This window comes from Lutra lutra, chromosome 5, assembly GCF_902655055.1.
Source record: "Lutra lutra chromosome 5, mLutLut1.2, whole genome shotgun sequence".
Lineage (NCBI taxonomy): Eukaryota > Metazoa > Chordata > Mammalia > Carnivora > Mustelidae > Lutra > Lutra lutra.
In genome coordinates this window covers 40620662-40621765 of record NC_062282.1, presented here as the reverse complement: position 1 = coordinate 40621765, position 1104 = coordinate 40620662, and the positions used below count along the sequence as shown (strand labels likewise).

The 1104-nt window shown below is 53.9% G+C and overlaps 1 protein-coding gene across 1 annotated transcript; it reads left to right on the top strand.

Annotated features, from left to right (window-relative positions):
* Positions 1–460: 460 nt before the first annotated feature.
* On the top strand, positions 461–1104 carry LOC125100030 (60S ribosomal protein L18a-like). The gene has a single exon (XM_047729801.1). The coding sequence runs from the start codon at positions 496–498 to the stop codon at positions 1024–1026; it is 531 nt and encodes a 176-aa protein (XP_047585757.1). The 5' UTR covers positions 461–495; the 3' UTR covers positions 1027–1104.

Here is a 1104-nt window from a genome sequence, read left to right as displayed (position 1 = left end):
GGTCTAACTGGGCTCCCTGTTTCTGCCTTTGCTACCCCTATAGATTAGCCAATGTGACCCTATCACAACAGGAGGTAAATCATGCTTTTTTTCCCTGCCCAAACCCTCCAGGGATCCCCCTCTCAGAGAAAAAGCCGAAGTCCTCACAACAGCCTATATTTGGCCTTCTGTGACCTGGATCCCCCCCACCTCTGGGAATCATCTCTTCCTGCTCAGCCCTGTACCACCACCACCTCTACCTTCTACCCCTACACCCTATTCTCACTCCCATCCCATCCCACCTCCCTGATGGTCTTTTAACCAGGTAAGCCCTCCTGCCTCAGGGCTTTTGCACTTGCTATTAGTATTCTAGAATGTTCTTCCCCTGGGTATTCACATGGCTCCACACTTGAGTTCTTCAGGTCTTTACTTCAGGTTGGAGGCCTGTCCTGGACACTTTACTTAAAATAACAAATTCTGCCTTTCTCGTGCGGCGGCGAAAGTGGAGAGAGCGCCATGAAGGCCTCGGGCACACTGCGAGAGTACAAGGTGGTGGGGCGCTGCCTGCCCACCCCCAAATGTCGCACTCCGCCCCTGTATCGCATGCGAATCTTTGCACCTAATCACGTCGTCGCCAAGTCCCGCTTTTGGTACTTTGTGTCTCAGCTGAAAAAGATGAAGAAGTCCTCAGGGGAAATCGTCTACTGTGGACAGGTGTTCGAGAAATCCCCCTTGCGAGTGAAGAACTTCGGCATCTGGCTGCGCTATGACTCGAGAAGCGGCACCCACAACATGTACCGGGAGTACCGGGACCTGACCACCACGGGCGCCGTCACCCAGTGCTACCGAGACATGGGTGCCCGACACCGTGCCCGAGCACACTTGATCCAGATCATGAAGGTGGAGGAGATGGCAGCCAGCAAGTGCCGCCGGCCAGCAGTCAAGCAGTTCCACGACTCCAAGATCAAGTTCCCACTGCCCCACCGGGTTCTGCGTCGCCAGCACAAGCCACGCTTCACCACCAAGAGGCCCAACACCTTCTTTTAGGTGCAGAGCCTCCGTGTGTCTCCAGGTCTGCCCGAATAAACTTCTTGGGAAAACCAAAAAAAAAAAAAAAAATGACAA